This window comes from Chlorocebus sabaeus, chromosome 10, assembly GCF_047675955.1.
Source record: "Chlorocebus sabaeus isolate Y175 chromosome 10, mChlSab1.0.hap1, whole genome shotgun sequence".
In the NCBI taxonomy this organism is placed as follows: domain Eukaryota; kingdom Metazoa; phylum Chordata; class Mammalia; order Primates; family Cercopithecidae; genus Chlorocebus; species Chlorocebus sabaeus.
The window spans coordinates 123,883,277-123,910,806 of NC_132913.1; the positions used below are offsets into that span (position 1 = coordinate 123,883,277).

Genomic DNA, 27,530 nt, shown 5'->3' on the forward strand with positions numbered 1-27,530 from the left:
GACAAGATGATGAGGCATGACTTAGCTGGGTGCTGAGAGCAGTGTGCTTTCCAGAGGCAGGGGGCCATTCCCTAGCTCCCCAAGTTTATGAGATCAGGAAGAAGCTCCCAGCTGTGAAAGAGCCCAGTCCCCCTAAGGCAGAAAGTCTGCAATGCCATGTTGGCAGTGCACACCGCTGTGGGGCACCGTACCCTCTCGCCTGAAGCCCTCACCTTCTATTGGTTTTATGGGTACATGAAGAACGCTCACTACCAATCCTCGTGCCAAGGTCTCTCGCGCCATTTTTGATTGTCAGTAGGTCATTCTTAGCAGATTCTTCAGGAAGGGCTCAGGGGGAAAATCGCTGAGTTCTTGCATATTTATCAGTTTGTGTCCTATGTACTTGAAAATAAACCTGACTGGGTACAAAATCCTAGAATCCTGCTTCCTTTCCTGGAGCATCTTATATATGCTATTCCATTTACTTCTGGTGTAAAGCATGGCTGTGGAAAAGTCTGACGATAATCTAATTTTCTTTCCTTTCCAAGTCCTGTGATCTCTTTTACACAGATGCCCAAAGGCACTTTCAATAGACTGTCTTCTTGATCAATCTGAGTCAATATTCTCAGATAGACAGTGTGGTTTTTCATTATGTGGTTTTAATGTTTTTTAAACATTTAAACCCTTTTCCTGTTTGCCCTGAGAATACTCACCAGAGATGCTTTTCGGCTGCAGCATTTGCCCCAAGAAAACTTTGCCACGAAGCATCTCGTTTTTATTATTATTTTTGCATAGCTCTAGTATATTGACTTCAGAAACAAAAGACATCATTCTATTTATAGCATTCTGTTTTCAGTAGTGGTGTTTCCATTTAGAAAATATAGTAATTCGGCCGGGCGCGGTGGCTCAAGCCTGTAATCCCAGCACTTTGGGAGACCGAGACGGGCGGATCACGAGGTCAGGAGATCGAGACCATCCTGGCTAACACGGTGAAACCCCGTCACTACTAAAAATACAAAAAACTAGCCGGGCGTAGTGGCGGGCGCCTGTAGTCCCAGCTACTCAGGAGGCTGAGGCAGGAGAATGGCGTAAACCTGGGAGGCGGAGCTTGCAGTGAGCTGAGATCTGGCCACTGCACTCCAGCCTGGGCAACAGAGCAAGACTCCGTCTCAAAAAAAAAAAAAAAAAAAAAAAAAGAAAATATAGTAATTCTTGATTGCTGAAAATATCAAATCCTAAGAAACGTAGCATTCCTATGCATGATCTTGGCATTGTTTTCCAATGGTTGTTGGCTGAAGATTCATTTGATGAATCTGATTTTTTCTGAAATAGACAATTCTGATGATTCAGATGATTCTGATATTAGTTCTGTTTAGAAATAACTCCAAGAACAGTTTCTACATTTTATTTTCACGTTGAAAATCAGTCAGATTTGCTTCAGCCTTAAACTGCATGTTCACATAAAGTTAAATGAGCATTACCAGCGAGCTGCGCTTTCTTTTTCTAAACAGGAAAAGGCCTAAAAGACATTTTCATGAATTAAAATTATATATATTTATAAAATTGCAATTTGAGACAAGGTCCTACTCTTTCACCCAGGCTGGAGTGCAGTGGTGTGATCTTGACTCACTGCAACCTCGAATTCCTAGGCTCAAGCACTCCTCCTGCCTCAGCCTGCTAAGTAGCTGGGACTACAGGTGTGTGCCACCATGCCCAGCTAGTTTTTATTTGTTATTTTTTTGTAGAAAAAGGGTCTTGCTATGTTGCTAGGCTGATCTCAAACACCTGGTCTCAAGAGATCCTCCTGCCTCAGCTTCCCAGAGTGCTGAGATTACAGGTGGGGGCCACTGTGGCCAGCCGAAATTCTTTGCATTTTTTCTGTTCCTTTGCTTTGATTTTCTTCTTTAGGGACTCGTATTATCTGTATGTTGGATTTTCTTTGTCTGTCATCAATATTTGATATGCTCTTTTGAATTCTTTTAATATCCTTCATTTCTAATTTTGCTTTAAAAAATTTGTCTTTTTGCCTTTTATTTCTAAAGCATTATTTATTATTTTTATTTGCTCTTGTATTCATTATAATTTTTTTCTATAACATTTTCCCCTTTATTTATATTTATTGAGATTTCTCACCTCATTTCTGGGTTTTACTTATTCTATTTTATGCTGTTCTCACACGTCTATAATTTTTTAATATATATTAACTTTTTTTTTTTTTTTGAGATGGAGTCCTGCTCTGACCCCTAGGCTGGAGTACACTGGCACAACCTTGGCTCACTGCAACCTCCCTGGCTTCAAGCGGTTCTCCTGCCTCAACCTCCCAAGTAGCTGGGATTACAGATGTGTGCCATCACACCTGGCTAATTTTTGTAATTTCTGTAGAGACGGTGTTCCTCCATGTTGGCCAGGCTGGTCTGGAACTCCTGACCTTAAACGATCTGCCCACCTCAGTCTACCAAAGTGCTGGGATCACAGGCATGAACCACCGCACCCAGTCTCTGAATGTATATTGTTTTGCAATAGTAGGTTTCAGTATAGACCTGCTTTGTGGAGATGTCGTTTTGGGATGTTAATGTTTTCTTATTCTTTTTTTCTTATGATAATTTTGCATGGGCTTTGACCTTGAACTTTTCCACTGCTCAAATTTATATGAGCGAATAGTCCAATACTTAGAAGGAAGTGTGGCGCAGGATAGCTCTTCCAGTTTCACAGAGCTCCCTCCTCTGTCATCTTTATAGATGCTAAAAATGTAGTGGCTTGCTTTCTGAGACGTTCTGGCTCTGGTCCCCTTCCCTAATTTCTTCTGGGTCTTCTCTATGTTTCAGCTTTACTTTTCCCATCCTGTTCAATTTTGATTTCACTCCCAAGAGTTTCTTCCTAGTATGGGCCTTGTGGAGGAAGGCACTGGGGTGAGTCACTGCCCCAGCCCCTTCACACTTCCTTATTCGGGTCCTTTGCACTCATCTGCTACTGAGGTGGGCAAAACCCCTCCTAGTTTCAGCTTTGATTCTTACCTGGCCCACTGCACATTACCTGGCCCATTGCTCTCTGGTTATTTTGGGGTCTCCTATTCTCAGGTCCTTTGGTGTCCCTAAAGTTTGTACTTTGGGGCTCAATGAGGAAAATTCGTCATTTAGTTGTGGTGCAAGTGTTGCCTGGGGGGTTTTGGTCTTGTTTTCTAGTTCCTCTATTTTACGATGTGGGGATTTAGGAAGATACACTGCCATCTTTCAAGCTAAGGACCTTAACTGGGAAAAAATGAAAATATGGACAAGGTCAAAGTGTGCCAGATTTTGGTGGATATTTGACTACTTTGGTTAGATTGAGTCATTTTCACTTAGAGTCTGTATGAATTTGTTCTTGAATTGCTATAAAGAAATACCCAAGACTGGGTAATTTATAATTAAAAGAGGTTTAATTCACTCATGGTTCCGCAGGGTATACAGGAAGCATGATGCTGGCATCTGCTCAGCTTCTGGGGAGGCCTCAGGAAACTTACAATCGTGACACAAGGCAAAGAGGGAGCAAGATGTCTCACATGGTGGGAACCACAGCAAGAGAGAGAAAAGGGGGAGGTGCTACACACTTTTATTTTTATTTTTTTATTTTTATTATTATTATTGTTTTTTGAGATGGTGTTTTGCTCTTGTTGCCCAGGCTGGAGTGCAATGGCGTGATCTCGGCTCACCGCAACCTCTACCTCCCAGGTTCAAGCGATTCTCCTTCCTCTGCCTCCCGAGTAGCTGGGATTACAGACAAGTGCCACTACTCCCGGCCAAATTTTTTTTTTTTTTTTTTTTTTTTTTTTTAGTAGAGATGAGGTTTCTCCATGTTGGTCAGGCTGGTCTCAAACTCCTGACCTCAGGTGATCCACCCACCACGGCCTCCCAAAGTGCTGGATTACAGGCGTAAGCCACTGTGTCCAGACTGCTACACACTTTTAAATGACCAGATCTCGTGAGAACTCACTACCGCGAAGAAAGTATCAAGGAGGATGGTGCTAAACCGTTCACGAGAAACTGTCCCCATGATCCACTCACCTCCCACAAGGCCCTGTCTCCAACACTGGGGATTATAATTCTACATGAAGTTTGGTGGGCACACAGATCTAAACCATATCAGAGTCACTCTTAAATGGCTGACTCCATCCACTTTGACCTTAGGCATCTTAAAGATCTTCCTGAAAATTGACAGATCATTGAAAAGGTTCAGAAGGGATAAGAAACTAATAATTAGTTGAGAAGTCAGTCCACACATAGGTAATGGGAATCTACCATGTGCCAGGCATTGTACTAGGCACTAGGAGCTTTTGTTCACAAATCCAAACCATAAATAAGAGAAGGTTCTGTTAAAAATAGCCATTTAAAAATATCAACAGAATTAACAAAACAGAATCAAGGCACAGGAGAAAATTCTCCAGCACCTGAAGAAGAAACACAGAAAGCAAAATAAATAGAAACCCCAAACATATCTCAATATATATTCTGGAAAAATTCTTATGCTATTAGGAAATGTGAGGGCTCCTTCAAGTCCTCAAGAAGAAAACAAGGCTGTCTTGAAAAGGGATTAAAATAACCATCCTTTGATCAAAGGAGAATGCCAGCCTTCTTGCTCTCACAGACCAAAATTGGGTCAATGTAAATATCAGGATGGATAATGATAGGCATAGATAATACATTGAATAAAAAAAGAATCCATGTGTCTACACTGATAACACAATTTTAAAAGATTACACACTTCCTTACAGAAGAATGATATCTATTCAACGTAGAAGGAATGATAGAAAGAGAAAAATCTCCACTTTACAACTGCTACGGCAATAACTGATGCAGATAAAAATTGTCAGTGGGTGCTAAAACGCTTGCCTGAAAGGATGCTGGGAACAGAATATCCACAGCCTCAAAATATCACCCCTTGGATTCATTGTTCATTAATTATAAAGGGAAAGATGATGCTTTACAGTGGAGAAATCCAGGGAACAGTGCCTAAGCCACAAGATTAAACTTAACATCACCACCGATGGGACAAAGTGGCATTAGGTGTCCCCATTGGGAAACACTGACAGGGACAGACCATCGTTTTCCTCTCAAATGCTTACCCTGAATCAAATAATGAGGAAACTATGACGCACATTCAATTGAGGGACAGTCTGTGAACAGCTCAGACTCTTCAAAAATGCCAGTGTTGTGAAAGATGGCAGAAGGCTGGGAAACTGTTTCAGAAGGAAGGAATTATGGGAGATGGAAAAGACACAACAATCACTCGCACCATCCTTGGCTGGATTTTGGGTACAGAAAGACAAGTATGTATACAGGACATTATCAGGACAGTTGGGAAAGCTGAAAGTTCACTGTATATTAGGTAACAGTATTGCATTATTGTTTGATTTTCTGAGTGATTTTCCTTCTGTGGTTATGTAGGAGAATGTTGTGATCCATTGGGGTAATTTCTTCATAAAAGTAGAACTAATAACTGCATTAGGGTGGTACAGTTATGAGGAATTTTAAGATTTAAGTGTGTTTTCAGGTCATCATCATGTTTTTTAAAAATTCAGAGAAAACCATTAGGTGAGGCTGTGATAACAAATGTCCCCACCTCATTCCTCCCCAATATTTGTGTCTCTATTGGAAAGTATCTTTTGGAAATAATTCCTCCAGTAAGGAGTGTGTTGCGGAAGCCTTAGGTGCTGCCCCAGGTGCATTTTTTACATGTGAAATCATAAACAATTCCCCATCTCCTTAAATCAGATTATGCCAGAAAGAATGCATTGAGGAACCTTGCTAGTAGGTTAAAAACCTGCTTCTATTACGTAGGGGAGAGAGCTGCAACCATTTTATTAAGAGAATCTGTTAGTTCACAGCATCCTCTTAGGTTATTTGAATCAATTCAATCCAACATTTACCAGAAGCCACCATGGGCCAGGTTTTGGCTTGAACAAAAATGTAAATAAAACATATTTCTGGCTGCTGGGATTTCAAAACACAAGAGGTGACACGTGACACACACATGCATTATTCTTTGTGTACTCACCAATGTAATCAGAGAGGTTGACTTTCAGAGCCTGGATCAGTAATCCTTCTTCCACCAGTTCCTTATACAGAGACTCGATGGTCCTGGGGAGAAAGCAGAGTGTCTGTTCCAGAGTCACACACACAGAAATCAGCGGTATTTCTGTTAATGATCACATATGTGGAGAACTTAAACCAGATCTATTTCCAAGTACATTTGTTCATATGCAAATAAAAGGAGTTTTGAAGTGTTTCTACAATTTGGGGATAAATTAGGCTTTTTAAAAACAATACTTTCACTCATCCATGTGTGTATCTGATGTTTCCCATTAATAAGAATGATATCTTTGGGCATCTGGGACTAGCTATAACTCCTGTAGTCTGCCCTTCCATCAGTCTTCATGATGGCACAAATATGAATTAGAAATTACCCAATAATAATAGCGCAATGGACCTATAATTATATGTTCGGCTAGCATCTGCAAGCTGTAGTACGTCATTAATCCTTTGTGAAATTTATGTTTCCTTTTAACCCAATTGCACAATTGTTTGAAAGAAACATCTACAAAGAACAAAGGATGAGACTGAAGATAATTCTTATATGGAAGATAAAATGTCTAAAGCTATGAGGGTGATGATTTTTTAGGAGGGTGTTATACTTTATGGAGTGTTTACAGATGTCAAAACCACTTCTCTAAAAGGACCTTGGGCATATAGCCAGCACATTGGTAATTTATACTAATTGAGAAAAAAATGGACATAGTATTTATCCCACATAACGGATGAAACTCCCAGTGATACTCGCTGGGTTTGGCTTGCATAAATTAGATAGGTTAAATTCCAATATTATTCAGTATAATCCTTTGAGATGTTTTGTCTTTTCCTCTTCTTTATTCTTCCATCCTACTCTGGTCTTTCTCTAAGTTGAGAACTGTAAATACAACTTTATTTAGACAGTTCTTCTGACTGTCCTGTGACCCAAGTTAGTGTGATTAAAAGATACCCGAGAATATCAGCTAGATTCAAGCCGAATACTATTAGGGGAAATGCTAATCCAATGACCCCAGTCTTTGGATGACTGGAGTTGTATTCCATCAAACATGTTTAAAGTAGTATGCCCTCTGCTGAAAGTTAACAAAGACTTAATTTAGTGGAATTTGGGATAGCAATATTTGACCCATATACATCAAGGAGGTATTAACTGCAGTGTTTTAACTTGAATACTTATTTAATATAAACACTTAACACAGGTATAAAATATTAACATAAATTTGAAGAATATTCTCTAACATAATCAGAACAAACGATATTAAGAAGGTCCGAGGCCAGGCGTGGTGGCTCACACTTGTAATCCTAGCACTTTGGGAGGCTAAGGTGGGCCGATCATTTGAGGTCAGGAGTTTGAGACCAGCCTGGCCAACATGGTGAAACTCCGACTTTACTAAAAATACAAAAAAATTAGCTGGGCCTGGTGGTGGGCAACTGTAATCCCAGCTACTCAGGAGGCTGAGGCAGGAGAATCGCTCGAACACCAGAGGCGGAGGTTGCAGTGAGCTGAGATGGCACAACTGCACTCCAGCCTAGGCGACAGAGTGAGACTCCATCTCAAAAAAAAAAAAAAAAAAAAAAAAAGCTAGTAGAAGACACCGTGGCATTGCGTGTGAGCATGGGCTGCACCTTCCTCAAGGGATGGGACTCTGAGGCTCCTCTGCCCCCCAAATCTGCCCCAGGAGGTACCAGTGTTTGCACATGGACAGATGTGTGCCTCCCCAGGAACAGGGGCACCTGAGACCCAAAACACTGACCAGCTGCCTCTTAGGCAGCCGCCAGCCACAGTTTCTCGACCTGGAACTGCTTCTCCAACAGTGGAGACTTGAGTGGAGAAACCTGCAGCCCTCTGCCTCTATGGATGTCCTGAGAGAGCCATTTCTCTAGAGAGCAGAAACCCACACTCCCCCAGTGTGTTTCCAGGGGCTGCTTGCCAGGGCCACGGCGGTGTTCTGGCCTCCCTGGAGGCTACAGACGCCCGGTGCCCCTCTGGGTGCTCTGGCCTCCTCTTCCCCCTCAGAGAGCTCTAGGCAGGGCTTTCTCTCTCACAGAGCTTCTCTCCAACAGTTTGGGGAGAGTAATGCTGGGATGCAGGGAGAAGCAGGAACCCCCAAACAGGGTAGCGACAGGACCAAGGGGAGGGAACCCCCAAACAGGAGAGTGACATGACCAAGGGAGGGGAGGGAACCCCCAACAGGGGAGCGACAGGTGTTGACCCATTAATAAGACCCATGGGAAGAAAAACATACATTTAAAATTATTTCCCACATTATTTATTAGGGATTTTAATTAAATTCCTTGATAATATTTGAAAACCTAGGTACTATTTATTTTCAGTGTTAAAGCACTTTCAGGCCACGTCAAGTTAAAAATGAACAGTGAATTCATTCGTCCTGCACTGAAGCTGGGCCCATGAAGCTCTGAGAAAGGACACAGCCCTTCCTGAGACTGGGCCTCACTGCTCTCATTCCTTCCGCGGCAGGAGCAAGGGCCCCAGCAGAGGCGCTTGGGCAGATTCCTGCCCTGTGGGTACTCAGAGTCTCCATATTTCCTCAAAAGCTTCACCAGGCTGTTATTTCTTAAACACAAAATTTTAACAACACCCCTTCCATGAATTTTAAAACTTAAAAAAAAAAGTTATGAAGTCAGAAGTCAAGGGGGTCCAGGTTTGCCTTCTGGGCCACCCACGCATCTTTCCAGTCTGGCATTTGTAGGGACAGGACTGTGGAGGATGAAGAGGGCATGGCACCACAGAGGGGGTGCCCTTGGGGTTTCCTGTGCTCTTCTCTGGGGCACCCTCTTCTCACATGCGTCACAACACAACGAGTCCATTCCTCACCTGTCCGCTGTCAGATCTTTATCCTTCTTTGTCTTTTTCTCTTTCTTTTTGCCTTTCTTTCCTTTCTTCTTTGGAAAAAAAGGAAATAACCAACAATTTAGTCAAAGCAGGCAAGCAAATAAGTCCTAGAAATTAGCTAAGCATGTTGTTTTCTGGGGGTGCTGGGAGGTGGAAAGTTAACTGTGGCGGCGTGAACAGGGAGCCGCAGTGTTTTCATGGACGCAGGGACTGTCCTGGAAGATCCCATCCCAAGTTGCTTATGTAAGTGTGTCCTTGTGTGGATAGACGTGAGATCCCCACTGTGGAATTTGCACGGGGCCAAATTCCAAAGAGGGAAGAGCATTCTGGCTTTCTGGGCTCTGGCTTGGTGTCCCACAAAGGATGAAAATGCTGTGTGCACACACAGAGTCAAGCTGTGTTCACCTTTGGTGCCTGATATAAGCTTGTGTTTCCCCAAAATTCATGAGTTGAAACCTACCCCCAAGGCAGGTATTAAGAGATGGGGCCTTTGGGAGACAATTAGGTCACGAGGGTTCCGCTCTCATGGAGAGGTCTGAGGGAGCTTGTTCACCCCTTCCACTATGTGAAGACACAGCTAGAAGGAACCATCTTTGAAGTGGATAATGAGGCCTCACCGGACACAAAATCACTAGACATCAAATCCACTGGTGTCTTGATCTTGGACTTCCCAGCTCCCAGAACTATGAGCTATTAATTTCTGTTGTTTATAAATTACTCAGCCTAAGCACGTTGTTATAGCAGTTCGAACAGACTAAGGCAGTACCCAATCACCTTTCTCTGTTAGCATCTAGCCCCAAATCTGGAGCCCTCAGGGCCAGGCAACAGTCTACCTCTAGTTCCCAAGGGGCTTTGCATTCAGGAACTTGTGATGGCCTAGAGGGACATGCTCCAAATTTGCTTATTTCATGTGCTTATTTGCCATCTGTACCTCCTCTTCAGTGCAATGTCTCTTTATGTCTTTCACTCGTTCTCTAATTGGGTTGCTTGTCTTTTAACTTTTGAGTTTTGAGAGTTCTTTATATGTTTATATGTTTGAGAGGTCTATATATGTGAGTATATGAATACTAGATCTTTGTCAGATATGTGGGTTGCAAATATTTCCTCCCAGTCTGTAGCTTGTCTTTTTATCCTCTTAACAGGGTCTTTCACAGAGCAACCATTTTTAGTTTTGGTGAAGTCCAATACTTCCTTTTTAAAATTGTGTTTTGGATGCTAATTCTAAGAACTCTTTATCTAGGCTTAGGTCCCCAAAGTCTTCTCTTTTTGTTTTTCTAAAAGTTAAGTCTGTGACCCATTTTGAATTCATTTTTATATAATGTGTGAGACTTAGGTTGAGGTTCATTTCTTTTTGCTTATAGATGTCCAGTTACTCTGGCACTACTTATTCAAAAGTTACCTTTCCTCCTTTGAATTGCTTTTGCAATTTTAGAATAAACTTGTCTATGTCTACAAATTATATTTCTGGTATTTTGATAGAATTGCATTAATCCTATCCTATAAAAATATCCTAATGGACATTTTTACTATGTTGAGTCTTCCAATTCATGAATATGGTATGTCTGTCTATTCAGATCTGCTTTGATTTCTTTCACTGGCATTGTGCAGTTTTAACATACAAGTCCTATATCTGTTTTGTTAGATTTACACATATGTATTTCATTTTTTGAGTGATTTAAAAGCACATTCCATTTTAACTTTTGTGTCTATGTGCTCATTGACGATAGATAGAAACACAATTGATTTCTGTATGCTTATCTTATATCCTGCACCCTTGCTGATATAAGTTGATTTGGAGCTGGTAGATCCCTTGGAATTTTCCACAAGAAAGTAATGTCATCTGCAAACAAAACCTTTTAATTGTATAGTAGTTTTAGATTTACAGAAAAATTACAAAAATAGTACAGAAAGGTCCTGTGTCTCTCTCACATAACTTTCCTTGTTAACATTTTACATCACTATGGGACGTTTGTCACAGCTAAGAAACCAGCATTGGCACAGTATTATCAATACAAACCCAAAGTTAATTCGGTTTCCACTGATTTTTCCCTAATGTCCTTTTGTTTTCCAGGATCCCAGGAAGGTTTTGGAGTACCGATTTAATCTCTTTGTTATTGATTTGTTGAGGCTTTCTATTTCTTCTAGATTTGGTCTTGTAGGTTGTATATTTCTCAGAATGTATCCATTTCTTCTAGGTTGTCCAACTTATTAGCATTTAATTATTCATAATAGTCTCTTATGATCTTTTTTGTTTCTTTGACATTGGTTGTAATTTCCTCTGTTCTATTTCTGAATTTACTTAAATCTCATCTCTTTTTTCTTAGTCTAGCATAGAGTTTGTCAATTTTTAAAATCCTTTCAGAAAACCAACTCTTAGTTTTATCATTTTTTCCTACTGTCTATCAATTCTCTATTCCATGGATTTCTGCTCTAATCTTTGTTATTTCCTTTCTTGTGCTAGCTTTGGGTTTAATATTCCCCTCTTGTTCTAGTTCCTTGAGGTATGCTGGTTATTTGAGATTGTTCTTTTTTAATGTAGGCATTTATGGTGAAAAACTTCCCTCTTAGTATTGCCTTTGCTACATCCTATAATTTTTGGTATGTTGTGCTTTCATTTTTGTTTTGACATATTTTCTAATATCCCTTCGAATTTTTTTCTTTGACTCAATGGTTGTTAGAGAGTGTGTGGTTTAATTTCTGCATATTTGTGAATTTTTCTGTATTATTTTTGTTGTTGTTTTCTAGTTTCATTTCATCGCAGTTGTAAGTTACTTGGAATGTTTTCAATATTCTTATACTTATTAAGACTTGTTTTGTGACTTAGCATGTGATATATCCTGGAGAATGTTCCATGTATACTCAAGAAGAATGTGTGCTCTGGTGCTGCTGGGTAGAATAACTGTTAGGACTATTTGGTTCCTAGTACTATTCAAGTCTGCTGTTTTCTTATTGATTTTCTGTCTGGATGATATATTCATTACTGAGAATGGGATAGTGAGGTCTCCTACTATTATTGTATTGCTGTCTATTCTTTCAGATATGTTAATATTTGCTTCATATATTTAGGTGCTTTGGTTAAAGGTATATATTTATACTTGTTATATTTTCCTATTGAATTGACCCTTTTATCATTAGTTAATGATCTTTTTGGTCTCTTGTGACAGTTTCTGATTTGAAGTCTATTTTGTCTGATATAAGTATAGCCATTTCTTCTCTCTTTTGCTTATTATTTGCATGAGATATCTTTTTTCCATCCCTTCACTTTCAGCCTATGTGTCCCTAAATCTAAAGTGAATTACATGTATATAGCATACAGTTGAATTTTTAAAATCTGTTCAGTGACTCTATATCTTATGATTGGTGAGTTTAATCTATATATATCTGAAGTAACTTTTGAAAGGAAGGGCTTACTTTTGCCATTTTGTTTTTTCTATTTTGAGGTTCTTTTGTTCCTCTCTCAAGTTACAAGTTGCTTTGTAACTGAATCATGTTTTGTAGTGCTATATTTTGTTTCTTTTCTGGTTCTGGGGTCCAAAGACAGACCCAACACTGATTTTTGTGGATGGACCCGCAAAACTAACGAAGCACAATGGTTGTAGTAAATGACTTGCTATTACACTTGCTATCACAAAAGTGGAGAGAGCTGCCACAGAAGCAAGGCTCATCCAGGGTTTGTGGGAGGCTCACGGTTCTGGGTTCCAAAGACAGGCCCAATACTGATTTTTGTGGATGGACCTGGTGTCAGGGTTTGTGGGAGGCCCATGGTACTGGGGTCTACAGGCCTGGTGCTGAGCTCCATGGTAAAGTCAGATGTTCACTTCTCTGTCCCTTTCTTCCAAGATAGAACTCATGGGTCTAGGAAATCTCTCTTGGCACTAGGATGTGTGGGCTTTGGGGTGACATGGGTAAAGTGAAACTTTCATTCTTACTCTTTTCAATGCATCTTTTTTTTTTTATGATTCTGTGCTCCACCCGGGTGTGCAGCCTCTCACCTGAATCCCAGAGCTCTTGTGAAGGTACTTTCGTCTATGGATAGTTATTAAATTGGTGTTTTCAGCTTACAGTGAAGGATCTTCAGAACACCAATTCAGCTGCCTTCAGGGTTAAACCATAATATCAATACAAAATGGATCAAGAGCCAGTCATCCTGAAAAGACCACATGGCCCCTGATCTAGCAAAAGTAGTCACAAATGCAGCTGAATGTGTGGAAATCTCTAAGAGAAAATGTGTGAATCACAGGAAAAGTGGCTCAGTCATGGGACGTGGAGAAAGCTGCCATACAAGCAGAGGCTGCCTGTGCTCACACCAGCACTGACAGGGAGGAGAACTCTCTGCTCTCTACTTTGGGTATCTGGCCCCAGTGACAGGGCTGTCTCTGGAATGAAGGTAGAAGCAGGGGGCAAACTAAAAGAACTTAAAATACTCTGATCTAACTAGCTACTCTAAACCACTGTGAGATGGATTGGTGGCAACTTACACTTCAATTCATCCAATTCCTTTCCCTATGATTCCCCCACTCACAAAATCCTACTCATTACCATTGGCCTCCCTTATAGCTCTATGTACAGGAACAGATGGGAGACCATTTGGGGAATATGCTTTGGCTCTTTTGATAGTTCTCTTTCTATCAGTGGGGCTTGGGTAATATGAATCTGCAACCGACCAGGGCTTGGGAGATGTTACTCTCAGATGGTTGGGTTTATCCTGCTTATGAATCCGCAGGCCCAAAGGTTAAATGGTGGACCAATTAAATTTACCAAAGGCAGGCATGTTTCCCCGTGAGGTGTCCTGGCAATTGGCAGCCCTCCTGGACATGCCACAGAATGGCAGGGGCTGCTTTTCATGACTGAATCCGCTCCACCTCACCCCTCTGCAGGGTCCTTCCCCACTCACCTTCTTCTTCTTTCCTACTTTTGCTGGATGCTCCCTTTCTCTGTCCACAGCTAGCTTTAAGTTTTTTAGTTCCTGTCTCATCAACTCATCAACCTAGTAGAATACAAAACAATACTTTTAAGTCACTTTGCATGTCTTGTGTTTTGTTTGTGAAGTTTAAAAATCCCTTAAATTATGGAGTAGGTCATTAACAGGAAATTGTAAAGAAGCACAATGGTTGAAGTAAATGATTTGCTATTACTACACCATAAACATAGCTGTACCTGTACCCTGATCTCTGACTCTAATTCTTTCCGTTTCTCCTCTTTGATCAGTTCTGGATCAAAGTCCTGAGAGAAATTCCAAGACTCATCTTTATTCATCCAGATCTCTATACTCCAGAAGGGTAAAGAAAAAGAAAAAATTTTAAAAAGATGTAAGTTAGTGAAAACAGTTATTGCAATATAAACATAAGCCTAACTTCATATGCTATTGCATAGGATAAAAGTTTGAGTAAAATAAGCTGGACAGATGACATTCATATATGTGCTTGTAAATACACCAAAGAAAAAGGAAAAAAAACTGCTGATGTAAGAATATTTTTTTTTTTTGAGACGGAGTCTTGCTCTGTCCCCCAGGCTGGAGTGCAGAGGCGTGATCTCGGCTCACTGCAAGCTCCGCCTCCTGGGTTAATGCCATTCTCCTGCCTCAGTCTCCTGAGTAGCTGGGACTACAGGTGCCGCCACCACGCCCCGTTAATTTTTTTTGTATTTTTAGTAGAGATGAGGTTTCACCGTGTTCGCCAGGATGGTCTCGATCTCTTGACCTCATGATCCACCCGCCTTGGCCTCCCAAAGTGTTGGGATTACAGGCGTGAGCCACCGCGCCCGGCCTTGTTTTACTTAATATTTTTTAAGTGTGATACAATTGTATTCTACTATATTATTATAACCATGTAAAAACAATATGTTAATGGTGGGATTATACAATCATAGGTGACCCTTTTTATAATGTTTTATCTCACTTTTTTTTCTTCAAATGATTCACTAAAATACAAAAGATTTTGTTGCCTGTTGAACCCTCCAGGAATTATCCCTTGCCTCCTATTATAAAACAGACATTAAACATACAAGTACCCAGTATTTCTCCCTAATTCAACAGCTAAATTTCCGAATTACTTTTTGGATGTTTTTGAAATCACACATATTTAACATTTCCCTCTTGCCTCCTCCTGGTGTTTAGGAGGGTGGACCTAGAGAAACATGACCCTAGACAAAATAAGAATAACTTCCCATCACTAAAATAAATGGAAATAGAGCTCCTTTCTCAGAAGGGAGGTTCCAAACGTATGCTGAGGTGTGGGACAGCTGGAGCCTTGACGTGGGACTTGGAAGAGGTCTCCTGTGGGAAGTCAAGACTTGTCATTTGGGGAAGGAGACGTCTTTCTGGAATCTATGTCAAGAACGTAAAGGAAATTTGCTGGAATTGGTGAAGCTGACAACCACCAACCAGTCTGGCCACTTCACTGGGACCTGCCTTTAGGGCTGTGATGACCTTTAACCTGGGAAGGTAGCTGAGGACTCGGGGCACAGACAGAGGCTCCCAACCTTTGAGGGACGAGGGCTGCCCCTTGTGAAGACGGCAGAGGCTGCAGGCCTCCGAGGCAAGGCAGTTGGGGTGGTGAATGAATGAAGGAGGCTTCTCAGCATGGCCTCCCTGACAAGCATGGCATGACCCGCTCACCGAGAAGGGAGAGGGTGGCGCTCTAACTCTACATTGAGAGGAAAGTCATAGTCACAGACAGAAGAACAAATCTGGCTGCTAGAGACCCAGAGCCATCAAACGTGAAGACCTAGCATAGAGAAGCTTCCCCAGAGAATCATGTGGGTAAACGAATGGGAAGGAGAGGTTGAGTCTCTGAACAAACCACAGAGGACCAGGAACTGGCAAAAGGGATGAACAAGGAAAGGGGTAGGGATGAGATGCTGTGAGACCCAGGAAAACCTAGACTCTCAGGAGAGGTGGAGAGAGAGACTGGGGAGATTCTGATGCAAACTCAGAACTGGCAAATAGGCAGAACAATTGTCCCGAGGTTTTTGGCCACCGGCCACCTGCCACCTGCCTGGTGCAGCACAGCTTGGTGCAAGGGCCACTGTTTGCGGCCAGGTGGAACCTCTGCCCTACCACCTACCAGTTGGTGACCTTAGCAGGGGACAGCCTTTGCAGAGCCCATTCCCCTTTCTGTGAAATGAAAATAACCCCTTCCTCATGCCGATATGGTGATGGTAAATGGAATAAAATAAAGTTATATGAATAATTTATTTTTAATAAATATTTATATATAAATAAATATATACAGTTCCAGTTTAGCCCCAAATAGTTGCTGCCATCCCCCAGGAAGCAGAGCATCTCACAGGGTCTTAGCCTACCTCATTGACACTCTCTACTTCCTGGAGGGAGAGGATCACACAGGATAGCAGCTACACTGTAATCCCAGCACTTTGGGAGGCCGAGACGGGTGGATCACGAGGTCAGGAGATCAAGACCATCCTGGCTAACACAGTGAAACCCCGTCTCTACTAAAAAATACAAAAAACTAGCCGGGCGAGGTGGCGGGCGCCTGTAGTCCCAGCTACTCAGGAGGCTGAGGCAGGAGAATGGCGTGAACCCGGGAGGCGGAGCTTGCAGTGAGCTGAGATCCGGCCACTGCACTCCAGCCTGGGCGACAGAGCGAGACTCCGTCTCAAAAAAAAAAAAAAAAAAAAAAAAAAAAAGGATAGCAGCTACACCAGAAACAGCTATGCCCCAAAGCAGGTGCGTGCCAGCAAAGAGCAACTGGGGCCCTGGGGCCAGTGCCTGTGCCTTTAGTGGTCAGAGTCAGGACCCTCAGGACAGGACACCTGCAGGAAGACAGGACATGGAAACGCAGCTCCAGTTTTCAAAAAGAGTGGGTCAGGCTGGGCGCAGTGGCTCATGCCTGTAATCCCAGCACTTTGGGAGGCCGAGGTGGGCAGATCACGAGGTCAGGAGTTCGAGATCAGCCTGACCAACATGGTGAAACCCCGTCTCAACTAAAAATACAAAAATTAGCCAGGTGTGGTGGCACGTGCCTGAAATCCTAGCTACTCAGGAGGCTGAGGCAGGAGAATTGCTGGAATCCAGGAGGCAGAGGTTGCAGTGAGCTGAGACTCCAGCGTGGGCAACAGAGCGAGACTCCGTCTCAAAAAGAAAAAAAAAAGAGTGGGTTGGGTTCACAAGCTGCAGATGCTGATACCAGAGGTGACCACAGCACTTTCTGGGCAGAAGGGGTTGTTTGCCACACACGGCAGAGGCAGGTCCACCTGACTTCCGGACAGACTACAGCACGGATGGCTCAGCAGGTATCTGAGTGGGGTGGGTGGTGGGGGGTCCAGCAGGACCCAGCAAGAGCTCTTGACCAGCCTACCTCCTACCAGCAAACTGAAGGGCAGGGCTGTGTGTATTGCTGGCTGAGCACCGTCTCTGCCACAGAGATATGGAGGAGCAGCCTGTGGTGATGCAACTTCAGTTGGGCAGGTTTTTGAAACTGATGCAGAAAATGATGCAGATTTCTTTTAATGTGGGCTTACAGACAGACAAAAAATAAATCACAAAGGTGGCAAATTTTTCACGGTACCAATGCACTTAGGTGTCCTTCCTGACAGGGCAGTCTCATAAAAGCTGGCCCAGGGATTGGGGGCACAGAGCTGGGGGTGGGAAGGGGGCTCGGATGGCACTCTGAAGGTGACTGCAGAGGTGAGGCCGAAGTTCAAGGGGTGTCATCATTCACATGGGGCAGGTGGCCAGCCCAAAACAGGTGTGACAACAGGAGGGAGAAGAGGCGAAAAAGGTTGATGGGCTGGAGTGGGCCTACAGGAGGGGGCCTGGGCTGAACTTCTCTCGTTACACATAATCCTTCCCAGTGAGAGCCAGCCCGAGAGCCAGGGTGTGGAAAACAAGTATTGCATACATTGTCTAAAGCATCCCATTGGTGGAAGAGATACTTCATGATGCTAATATGTGGAAGTTCATTCTTTGCCCTGCACTCCCTTAGATTTTGTGGTTAGCTTGTATGATGCGTGTACTCCAAAGGCCCGGAGGGTTTACGACTCCTGCATTTGAAGCGAATTGCTCTTTTCTAGTAAATTTTCTGAAATGTACACAAGCTTAAACTGTGAAAAACTTCAAAACGTAGGAATAACACGTAGTGATAAAATGTAGGAAAAGGAATCAATGCTTCCTTTTATGTGTCTAAAATTGTAAGCATTCTTCCTCGGAAATTCTAGAAAATGTTTAAATGTGTCATAACGTGCTGTTCACGAATAACAATCCCCCTTGTAGGATTTCTAAATCTTCTGCAATAGCAGCACCTACCTGTTACATCAGGGCATTTTAAACAGAACAGCTTTGTTAGTTATGGGAAGCTACTTTTCTTTTTCACTAGATTCACCAAAATCAGGAAATAACGTATTTCATAATAAAAGGAAGGCAGAATCTCTCACAGAAGGGAAACCATGACACAATTACTTATGTAGAAACAGTTGTACGGTGGAACACATTCTCATTCTGGAGTCGCAACTATATTTAAAATAAAACACCGCGGAGCCGTTTTGCCCATTTCCCCTCCAGATCGTTTAAATGGATTGAGTTTTCTACTGCAACTTTGCTTTTCTCATGACACTTTTGCGCAGGGCACTTTTCAATCCCTTCAAGAATTTCATGGACATTTATAAATGCAGGAAGCTATTCACGGCCCTCAAAGGGCAACGACTGCCCCACTCTCTCCTAGAGCGGAGAAAGAGCTTTTATCCCGAGAATGTGAAAAGCGAGGCCAAGGCAGTTTCACACGTGGGGGGGCAATGAAAGAGGGGCGCCGGGGCGGGGGGCTAATCTTAGTGATTAAAATGCTAATGTTTTATTTGAAGAGGAAAACCTTTGATTTTTTAAGAAAAGAATTCTAAGAGGAAGACATTTAATTCCTTGAAGTTACTAAAGACCTGGCAGATAACAAGTCCAATGCCACAGCATCCGACCAGGAAAATGACACTACGGGTTTGCTTCCAGGAGGGACGCTGCTTGCTTTTTCAGTCTTAATGGAAACAGATATTACACAAAAGGCGTGGACAGTTTTCAGAGCTTTTGGGCCGGTCAGCAGGTTGCAAGAGTTGGCTTCCCATGGGGACGTTAGATTTCTCCCAAATTAATTTTTGCTTGTATCAAAATGATACACATTGTTTTAAACAAAGTCAGAGTATTAAACAGATGATAATGAAAAACCTGTCCCACTCTGTCTACCTGCCAATTACATTATCCAATGGCATTCTTTCCTATATTCATTTATTCATTAAAAATACACAGGACAAATGCAGTTATTACATTTTGACTTTATTGAGCCCGATTATGGGCCAGGCACTGCTCTCAGAGCAGGTGGATAATGGAAGGCCCTGCCCTCAAGGACTTGGCATGGCACCGTGAGAAACATCTGTGAACAGACACTCACACCCAAGTGGGCAAAGGGTGGGCATGGGCAGAGGGGGACTGTCACTCCACAAGGGCCCTTAAAGAAGGTCTCAATGGCACCGAGGCCCAAAGGGACAAGCATTCTGAGCCAGAGGAACAGAAAGCATAAGGGCCAGAGGTGGAGCGTGCCTGGCCTGCTGGAGGAAGCGCAGTGGCCACAGGGGCGTGTGCAGTGATCTGGTTTCATGGAAGCTATTTCGGGTAGTTTCTGTGTTCTTTTTCTAGTGGCTATAGAACATGCTCATATGTTACTTCTTGATTTATCAGTCTCAGACACGGGCCCCTGACTTCCTGCCACGGGAGAGCAGGCTTCAGCTCTCCAGCTCCTTCCTTCCTATGCCTGTGTCTTAGCTGTATCAGAAGAGAAGGGAGCCCCGCTTTCCACATCCCAGGGCACCTGCTGTCTGAGTGTGAGTGCAGGACAGCTTTCAGATGCCCAAGGCAGCCAAAACTCCCCTCTGCGAATCCCTTCTTGGGACATCCTAGAGAATGAGCTCCACCAAAATGAGGGAGAGGCAAGAAGTCAGCAAAGGCCAAGTAAGACTCAAGGATGGCAGCTGAGAGGGAGGGCTCCACAAAGGTGCTCTCCAGAAGAAAACGAATTAGTATGTTACCTGGAGTGTTTGGAGGCATGGGAGTTATAGATACATGCAGTAACAAGCCAGTGAGGGTGGTGGTAAAGACCAAATAATGATGTGCAAAGCAGAGTCTTAGATGGCATTGTTGCTGTAGACACACACCTGATGCCAGTGGCACCCTAGCCAGGCCCCTGGCCCCACCGTGTGGATGATGGCAACTCCCAGCAGGTCCCACTGGATGTTGTTACTGTCATCCTAACTTACAGAAACTACCCAGTTTATGCCACTATCCCCACCTGATCCCACCACTATAACCCCCAACATATAAGCTTGTTGTTGGCAGGTGTTACCTTTATATCTCCGGGCTAGCACTGCACCTGACACCCTGGAGATGCTGACTGTTTGTTGAAGGAATATGCAAGTGAAAAGGTGTTTTTGATAGTGACTGCTCTGCAGTGTTAAGTAGGTGATGGATTCTTAAGCTTGGATGACAGCAGGGCTTCTACCAGTACCTGCCCACACGAGGAGAGCAACATTTACCTCTCCCAGTTGTTGTGAAGATTAAATGAGATGGGCATGGAAAAACTCCAAGCCTTGCATGTCTTAGGTACTTAATAAATGTTAGTTTTCCCTTTTGACCTCCTTTCTTCCCAATGAAAATGGATTCAGTTGCCAAATCCTGCCAACGTCATCATGCCCCCCCAAGGTTCCACTTCACTTCAGCATCTCATGCGGTGGGGTGCCCATGCATGGTATGTAAGAGAATTTTCAGTGGCATGCAGACATTTTTATCTTATGTCACTAGCATGTCAAACCTATGCCCACATTCATATTGTTGCTTAGGATGAGGTGCAATTATTAAGGTGAAAGCCCGGAGTCAATTTAAAAATACAACTATTAAGTTGGTAATATCCAGAGAGGACCAAGGTTGGGAAGGAGGCCACGAATGACTGCCATTTGGAAAGATTCCACTTCATATCCAGATTGCATCTTTCAGAAACTTCCATACTAGCACTAATGACCGAGGTCATCTTGGCAGGTCACTGTGTTTGGATTTATCCTGAGGGCACAGTAGAACCACAGGAGTTGGGTAATAGTTCTAGGAAATTAAAATGCAAATATCTGAAAGACCACTTCCTACATTTGCACATCCAGCCAGATGACAGCTATACTCATCAGGCTGAACAACTGACAAAAAAATCGTGTGTCAGAATTCAGGCACATGTCTTAGTCTAATAGGATTAAGACATTTTACTGTACATACAGTATCAATTTTCTTAATTTAAGTAATCTAAAAATATCTTTCTTCCCTGCTACTAGCATGAAAACATTCAGCTGAAGTCTTAAGGGTTCAAAAACAGGATGGGGGGTCTTGACTATCTTCTCATCCTAAATGTGTCTTGCCTTTTAACTAATTGTATGCTTCAGGCCACCAAAAGGAATTTTTTTTTTTTTTTTTTTTTTTTTTTTTTGAGACAGAGTCTCGCTCTGTCGCCCAGGCTGGAGTCCAATGGCGCGATATTGGCTCACTGCAAGCTTCGCCTCCTGGGTTCAAGCGATTCTCCTGGTTGAGCCTCCCGAGTAGCTGGGATTACAGACGCCTGCTGTTATGCCCAGCTAATTTTTGTATTTTTGAAGAGACAGGGTTTCACCATGTTGGCCAGGCTGGTCTTGAACTCCTGACCTCAGGTGATCTGCCCACCTCGGCCTCCCAAAGTGCTGGGATTACAGGTGCGAGCCACTTAGCCTGGCCAGGAAATTTAAAATAGAGACAGGCAGAACGTCTCGGTTGTGAGTAGCATGCAGCAGCCTCCCCTGACGGGGTTCCCAGCACGTGCTGCTGTCTCGGTGACCATGCATGTTGTTCTCCTAAACTTACCTTTGTATGTGTTACATCCTTCCTTCATCGCAGGGAGAAAAAGACTTGGTGACATTTTCCATTTTTCATCTTCTTCCTGTTCAAAGCAGAATATTTTCGTTAATCACAGGCAAGACTGGGCAGCAAAAGGTGCAGACGCTGTGATGACCGTGACCAGGGTTCATGCTGTGCAGGCCCAGTCCTGGTTCCCCGGGGCAGTGCCCCTCTGGCCCGTCTGAGTATGGAGTGCTGTGTCCACTGAGCAGGCGTGGGTGGTCCAGGCTCACCGAAGCGTCCCCTATGATACCAGTTTTCCCTTCTCCGTGGCCTCCCCTGGGGTACCCCATGCCCCGAGTTTGATCCTGTCTTCTTTTTTGATTAAGAGACTTCTTTTTCTTTTTCTTTTTTTTTGGAGACAGGGCTTAAGCGATCCTTCTGCCTCAGCCTCCCCAGTAGCTGGGACTGCAGGTGTGCACCACTACACCTGGCTAATTTTTTAATTTTTTTGTAGTGGCAGGGTTTGCCATGTTGCCCAGGCTGGTCTTGAACTCCTAAGCTCAGGCAATCTGCCCCCCTCAGCCTCCTGGGATTATAGGCCTGAGCCACCACACCCAGCCTGGTCCTGTCTTCCCATGCTCTCACTCCTACCTCGCTCTGAAGGCTGATTTCCCAGCCTGAGTTCATCTGCCTCCCTCCTTCATGTTCCTGTAACCAGCCCTTGGAGCTACTCCCCATCCTTTGCTGAGCTGTGCTGCTTGCCAGTTCCAGCACCTGGGCTGTTCCTTCCTCTCGCTACCTGCCTCATCCTTGAGCCTGGAAGCCATCGTGAGCCGCAGCCTGACTCTGGGGCTCTGCTTCCTTCCTGGAGCCAGGATCTAGCTAGCTTCTCTACCCTGGGCCCCCCACAGCAGAGAGAGCCAGGCCACCATCCCTGGCTCCTGCTGCCAACCCTGTGCACCAAGACTGGAGATTGCAGTGCTACCTGCCGTCAGCCCAGGCCGCAGCTCTGCTCTGAGCCCCAGCACAACACCGCCTCTGCCCCTCTGCCGCCAGGGTTCACCTGTGCCTAATAGTGAGAGCTAGGCCCTGCAAACCCTCATGTGATGTTTGTCTGCAATAATGTTGACACTGCCTCAACAGTCATGTTTCCGATGACCACTATCATGGCTATTGCTACCCTTAGAGAGCGTGAAAGGAACAACGCTGGCTCTGTTCTGTCCTTGGGTTCCTGAAGCAAGCTCAGTACTCTCTATGCAGTGAGAGGAAGGGCAGCAGTTGGGTGACGTGGGCGTGCCTCCCCTGGGCTGCTTCCCGAGCATGCCCTGACTCTGGCACCTGATGGGCCCTTCCGTTTCTGGGCTCCAGGGTTGGGCTCTGGGATGCAGTGGCCTGAACACGGTGTCCCCACAGGCCCTCGTGGTTGTGCAGTAGCCATGCATCAGATCCAGAGGTATTTCTCCTCTCTCTCCCCATGGCCAAGCAATCACCAAACCCCACTGTTCTGCCGCGGAGGCTTTCCTGGGGTCTCCCTGCTTCCGCCTCCAGTCCCACTGCCCTGGCCCCTTGCTCCAAGGTTGGCTAATGCAGGGTCACTCTCTTCTCTCCTGCTGGAAGGGGTCTGCAGCAGACCTGGCCTCACGACTTCCTTCCTCGAAAGCCCCACAGAGGCATCTGTCTTGGAGCTCCTGAGAGGTGCCGTCCCCCACAGGATACAGTCCAAGCCCCTCAGCAGACCACACACCACCCCCACAGGTGTGGTCCCCCATTAATGCACCCGCCCCCCTCTGCGGCCTTTGTCCTTGCCACCTCCTGCCTCCACCATCACTGTGGAGATGCTGACAAGGCCACCCCCCTGCACCTGCTATACTCTTTCCCCTGCTGTTCCATCTGCCTGGAAGGCCACCCTTCTCCTATGCTTTCTGATGAATTCAGACTCTGAACAGACCTCCCGTCCTCCTGAAATCCTCTCTGATGGCCTTCCTGCCCTTGTGCAGGATTGTCATTTCCTCAGAACAGCCTGCTTTTCCCACCAGACACAGCAGGCAGGAACGACCCCGTCAGCCCTGTGGCCTGGCCGCTTGGCCTGTGTGCGACATTGGCTGAATGAAACAAGAATAGGAAAAGTATAGGCTCAATCCATGGATAAATGGGTAAACACAATGTGGTATTTCCACACGGTGAAACGTTGAACTCACCCACAGAAAGGAGCGAAGACAGACACGAAGACAGACACAGGCTACGGCGCGGAGGAAGCGTGAAGACCTAGGCTGAGAGTGTGAAGCCAGACCCCAAAGGCCTCACAGTGTATAATCTCGTTTATATGAAAACAGACAAACTCGGGCAGAAAGCAGATCAATGGTGGCCAGGGGGTAGGGGTGGGGCAGAGAGGGGAAGGGGAGGGGCTGCTTAATGGGTACAGGGTCTCCTTGGGGTTGATGAAAATGTCTCCACTGTCATGCTACTTCACTGCATCCCTCATCGTGATTTCTGCCAGATCTGAGAATCCCTGACCAATAGAACCATCGTTTCTTTAAAGACTCACTTACGTTCTTTAAAGAGGCACTCTCTGTTGCTAAAGTGAAACCATAGCGGATACGTCGGTTTCCTGACACACATGAGAATAAAACACAACCATCGGAATAAAAGAGGCCGGGTGTGGAGCCATCGGACTCCCCCCAGCGCGTGCCCCAGGTGCCTGGGAAAGCCAGGCCTTCCTCGAACCCTCCCCAGCCCAGGGCTGGCAGTGGCTCTCCCTCCCGAGACAGTGCTGGGTCACACCCGGAGCCAAGGCACACTTGGCTGCCTCAGTTACTTTCTGAGGCAACGGTAGCTCTGATCAAGTCACCTGCTGGCTCAAGTGTTCCCAGGGGCTTTCCACGGCCCCCTGAGATCATGGTTACCAGCTCACTCAAAGGCCACACCTCCTGCCCCTGCTGACTCTAGTCTGTGGTCTGTCCCCCTGTGAATCCGCCATGTCTCTTTTCAGCTTTGCATTTTTCAGCTTTGTATTTTGTTTTGAGTCCACTGTGTCTTTCAGCTTTGCATTTGCTCAGGTCACCAGGAAGCAGGGAAGACAAGTGAAACGGGATCACAAGCGCTTCAGGGGAGGCCCAGGGTGCTGCAGAGGGGACTCTCACTTCATGGGGAGGTGGGGACATGGCAGGCTTGCCTGGAACTGCAGCCCATAAGCCAGGCAGCGGGAGCTACAGCCAGCGGGGAACCAGGGAGAGAACCTGGACCCAGAAACACCAGGGGGCCCAAAGCCTATGACACAGCTCACCGACCTTCCAGAGCTCACATTAAATCAAAGCTCTCTGGTAAGGAAGCCCCACCTAGAACTCAAGGTTTGGGTTAGCTACGCCCCGTTCCTGGCTCCCAAGAGACCCGGGCATTAGAGAAAAGCCTGCAGAGCAGCAAGAAAAAGACCAGTAGTGGATAAAGCAAGGCCTGGGAGGAAAGACGGAGAATCCACGAACGAAAGAGAAATTTAGAATCACTTTCATTAGTAGATTTAGCCTCAGAGATACTATTTATCATCTGTCTGTCTCTCTCTCTTTCCAGGTATCACTAAGGAGTCATATATCTTTATTACTTTTTCATTAGTGTTATTGTCTATTATTGCCATTTTTGTTTTGGATACTCAGATTGTTCTATGTTTGGTCTCTGGGAGCCCCTACACTGGTGAGGCTGTGCTCTTGGGGATGGACGAAGGGGAGGAAGAGGAGAAGGGTGAGGGGGAGGGCTCCAGGGAAGGAGACTGAGGTGCGGCAAAGTGTTTCCAGCAGAAGGAACAGCATGTGTGAAGTCCAGATGGGGAGGTTGTGTCTCACAGGGATGGCTGGAGGAGGTTCAGCAGCCGTGGGGACTGTGCGGGGCTGGGCAGACATGAGGCTGGCGTGTGGGGAAGAGAGAGAGGGAGAGAAGAGAAGTGGGGAGGAAAAGGGAGACAGGGAGACAGAGATGGTGAGACAGAGAAAGAGGATGGCCCTCGAAAGGACTGTGAGCTGTGCTTTTCAGGGAGCTTGGAGTTGGCTTACAAGCAGGGCAGCTACCCAGGAGCCTGGTGTGAAGGGATTGGCCCCTTGAGACATCACTCTGGCTGGAATGGGGGTTTGAGGGGTGGGAAGGAGGCTAGTATGCATGCATATGTGATGTATATCTGCTATAGCAGAATCATATTTTATGACTTAAAAGTTTTGCTGGATGAATAGGCGTAACATGGTATTTTTGAAAAACTGTATTTCTTTAGTTGGTGGGGCTGAACTTCATTTTGTTTGCTTTTCTGTTCATTGTGGCCTTATCTTGATTTTTACAAATGAAGGTGCATGAGCCTATCTGTTTACCTGTGAACCTTTCCTGAGCAGCTACTAAGGGTGGGACTCACTAGGTTGCTAGAGCTGCACGGGGCCTGCCTCTGAGATCCTTGAGTCCTCCTGTCCCGGATCCTTGCTCACTATGCCTCAGGGGCCTGACTGCACCACACCACAGCCGCCTTTCCCCCGATGCCTTTTACTGGCTGGTTCCCAGGTCCAGGGCTTCCCTGTAACTGTCACACACACGTTTTCCCCAGTAGAAACCAGGGGTCACCTTCCCAGATCCCATCCCAGCGCTGTGGCTGGCCTTGCACACTCTGGCCCACTTCCTGAGGTGAGGAATGCCAGGCATGACCTGAGTTCTGACGCTGTCTTCCTCTACACAGGGCGGGTGGCCCACTCCACTGTCAGACAACTCTTCTGACTTAACCCAATGGAGAGCTAAAAAAAAAAAAAAAAAAAATCCAACGCCCAGTTCTGCCCTAGACCAATTATGCTCAATTAAGTGAGAATCTCTTCTAAGGTGTGTGGACATTGGGAGTCATTTTTTCTTAAAACCACCCCAGACAGCTAGACTGAAGGCCACAGATTCATTGAAGTTGTCCTTCCATCAGCTGAGGCCCAGTTCCTGGAGCCTCAGGAGTCTGCACCCTTTTCGTGCCCTAAGTCTGCTCCAGATGAAGCCTTCCTGACTCCTATACCCATCGCTCAAGAGAGATTTCCAGATTGTTCATCCTCCTGGTCATCTCCTGTGGACTGTTCTAGCTACCCAGGCTCCCAGTCAAGCAATGGTGCTGGTTTAATGGTCATGGGTGGAGCCATGGCCGGCGACCTCCTTGGCCTTTGCGGCATGCGAAGGTGGCCTGCAGTTATGCCGCTGTCTGGACATTCCCAGCACACCATGAGTCCGAGCTGACAAAGGCCTCCTACCTTTTTAATGCATATGCCATGTAGACAGATTGCTCCTGCCTTGAAATTATACTAATGGTTTTTAGGTGTTTATTCCTAATGACTTGATCAGCTCAGGCTGCTATAAGAAAATATTATACACTAAGTGGCTTATAAACAAAAGAAATGTATTTTTCACAGTTCCAGAAACTGGCAAGTCCTGGATTAAGGTGCAGATTCTGTGTCTGGTGGGGCTCTCTCTGCTTCAGAGACTCTGCCTTCTAGCCCTGTCTTCACTCTGCGGAAGGGGCAAGGCAGCTCTCTGGGGTCTCCTTCATAAAGGCACTCATCTCAATCACAAGGGTTCTGCCCTCAGGACCTAATCACCCTCAGAGGCCCCACCTCCCAACACCATCACACTGGTGATTAGCTTTCAATGTCCGAATTTTTTGTAGGTGGGGGAACACACATATTCAGACCATGGCACCTAAGAAACGTCAGTGTCTTACATTTGGCCGCCTAAGCGACTGCATGCTGCTGGAGGGGAGCGTTATTCATGCTTCCGCCATTTTCCATCTCCATTGCTTTCC

The 27,530-nt window shown here is 45.0% G+C and overlaps 1 protein-coding gene across 5 annotated transcripts in view; it reads right to left on the reverse strand.

Annotated features, from left to right (window-relative positions):
• The window catches only part of DRC11 (dynein regulatory complex subunit 11), a 168,349-nt gene that overhangs the window by 45,870 nt on the left and 94,949 nt on the right, over positions 1–27,530 (reverse strand). For 2 of the 5 annotated variants that reach the window (XM_038001338.2, XM_007966752.3), the window contains 5 exons: positions 21,761–21,836; positions 14,050–14,156; positions 13,787–13,879; positions 8,875–8,942; positions 6,010–6,092 (listed from right to left, as the gene is read on the reverse strand). In XM_038001338.2, the coding sequence (XP_037857266.1) occupies positions 6,010–6,092; positions 8,875–8,942; positions 13,787–13,879; positions 14,050–14,156; positions 21,761–21,836 (427 nt within the window). The remainder of the gene's footprint in view (positions 1–6,009; positions 6,093–8,874; positions 8,943–13,786; positions 13,880–14,049; positions 14,157–21,760; positions 21,837–27,530) is intronic. The other 3 variants (XM_038001337.2, XM_038001335.2, XM_038001334.2) reach the window with 3 other exon arrangements.